Consider the following 2,062-nt stretch of genomic DNA (forward strand, 5'->3'; position numbering starts at 1 on the left):
ATATATTAGAGTGTTGATTCATACATTTTTGAAGTGTATTATATTTTAAACAGATGCTTTGAAATCATATCACATCCACACAATAATATACCATGTAGCAAAATTTGATTTGAAGACGAATTATAAATTAAATTTTCAGAAGAACAAATGGTCTTCAGAAACCGATAATATGTATATACATATAAAAAAAAAAATTTACAATTATTTGTTTATGATTTGGATTTGGTAGGACCCAATTTCTGTTGATGCGATTGCAGGTTAATATTATTTCATTTTCATCACTTTTAATTTAAAATTTAATATTTTTACAAATATAAATTAATTTATTACGAAAGTAAAATAACTTTTTTTATTTATTTTTCACATTTTAAAATAATATCTAGTTTGAGCTGCCAAGTTGTTTTAGATCAAACCATATTTGCTTGAAAACTTTGATAATCAGATTGTGATACTGATCCGAATTCAGAGCAAGATAACAGGCCAGTAAATCCTCCAACTCCTTCGGTGCTCTAATGTTGTTCTCAACTATCATCTCCATCATTGATTCTCTGAAATCCTTCTGCGGATCGTACGACGATTTCACAATCGCTAAACTATCCAGTAATCTTCTTCTTCTTCCTCCTCCTCCATCATTCTCAATTTCTCGATTTCTACTCCCAATTCGAGGAGAGTGAACTCTTACCTTCACCCCTGCATACCTCCTCATTGCTCTACTCTTCTTTTCCTTCCTCGTCGCCTTTACTGTTCCCGATCCATCATCATTATCGTCATCCGTTTTCGAGTCGCTCGACCTCCTGTTCTCCCGCTGCTTGAATTTCTCATTCGGCCTGGTGATAATCGGAGGGAGTTGCGAGTGAGATATTTGACCTGACTCGTCAAATTTGTTGTCGGCGCTAGAAATCTGGCGAACATCCATGGAGGTTTCGGAACAGAGAGGAGATGATTTGGTTGGTAGGTGAGTGGTGATGGATGAAGGATTATTAAGATCACGAGTGAAGTAGTATGATTTTCTAGGGTTTGATGGTGAAGAATTTTGTTTGGTGTTGAAGGGAGGAGATTGTTTGAGTTTGTAAAACCAGGTAGCTTTGGGTATTATATCTGACAATTTGAATCTGTAGTTATTACCACCCATGATAATTTCAATTCAACACACACACACACACTTTTCTTCTCCATCTCTGCTACTGGACATGGATAAATAAAGGGAGAGAGGAAGGGACAGGGTGAATCTGATTTGTGGAAATGGGAGGTAAGCTGTGGGTTCCTCCATATAAAATCCAAAAAAAGGGAAAAGAAATTTGATCATGATTATCTTTTTTGTCTATTTCTTAACCATAATGCTGTGATTCCCTAATTATTTAATTACATACTTTTCCTCTTTTTTAAGCCACGTTTTTTGTCAGCATTCCTCTTTAAATCACTTTTGTAAACATTTTTGCATTTTCCTCTTTTAAATTATTTTAATTTTGGCATCTTCTTGTAGACTTTGAAATTTTACCCTCTTGGTTAAATTCCATTGGTTATGTTTTCTCTTTCTTTACCTCTAAAGTTTAGGGTAATTATGAATTTTACTATTCACTTCCAATCTTACTTTTTTTTTTTCTTCACTCTCATTGGTAAATGCTTCTTGTTAATATTAAATATTTTTGTACTTTCTTTTAAATTAGAATTCAGACAGCGTTAATTAATTAATTGGATTGTCTCCAATTGTAAAAGTAAACAGTGTCTTGTAATTAATATTTCTAATGTAATAGACAAAAAAATATATATTTTTTAATTTAATAAAATACACTGGAAACCCTTGCTTAAAATTATATAAAAACATAATTTATAATTGTTTTTGTAGTTTACAATATATTTAATGAAGGTGGATATGAAGAGTAGTAACAACTATATGGATGAATGGATTAGATTATTAATAAAGAAATTAAAGTTAGCTGCAAAGCAAACAGTGTCTTGTAATTATTACGTTTCTCTCTCTCTCTCTCTCTCTCTCTGGTGAATTAATTTAAAATGGTTATATATACATACACACACATATATATATATATATTATATGTTT

General features: G+C 31.6%; 1 protein-coding gene across 1 annotated transcript; it reads right to left on the reverse strand.

Annotated features, from left to right (window-relative positions):
• Positions 1–236: 236 nt before the first annotated feature.
• On the reverse strand, positions 237–1,360 carry LOC110811623 (transcription repressor OFP1-like). Its single transcript, XM_022038175.2, has one exon. It carries the CDS (start codon positions 1,130–1,132, stop codon positions 380–382), a length of 753 nt encoding a protein of 250 aa, XP_021893867.1. The 5' UTR covers positions 1,133–1,360; the 3' UTR covers positions 237–379.
• Positions 1,361–2,062: the final 702 nt, after the last annotated feature.

The sequence above is a fragment of the Carica papaya genome, chromosome 6 (genome assembly GCF_054855325.1).
Source record: "Carica papaya isolate Zhongbai chromosome 6, ASM5485532v1, whole genome shotgun sequence".
NCBI lineage: Eukaryota > Viridiplantae > Streptophyta > Magnoliopsida > Brassicales > Caricaceae > Carica > Carica papaya.

Coding starts and splice junctions, on each gene's coding strand:
- LOC110811623 (XM_022038175.2), bottom strand. CDS start 1,132: ATGGGTGGTAATAACTACAGATTCAAATTGTCAGATATAATACCCAAA.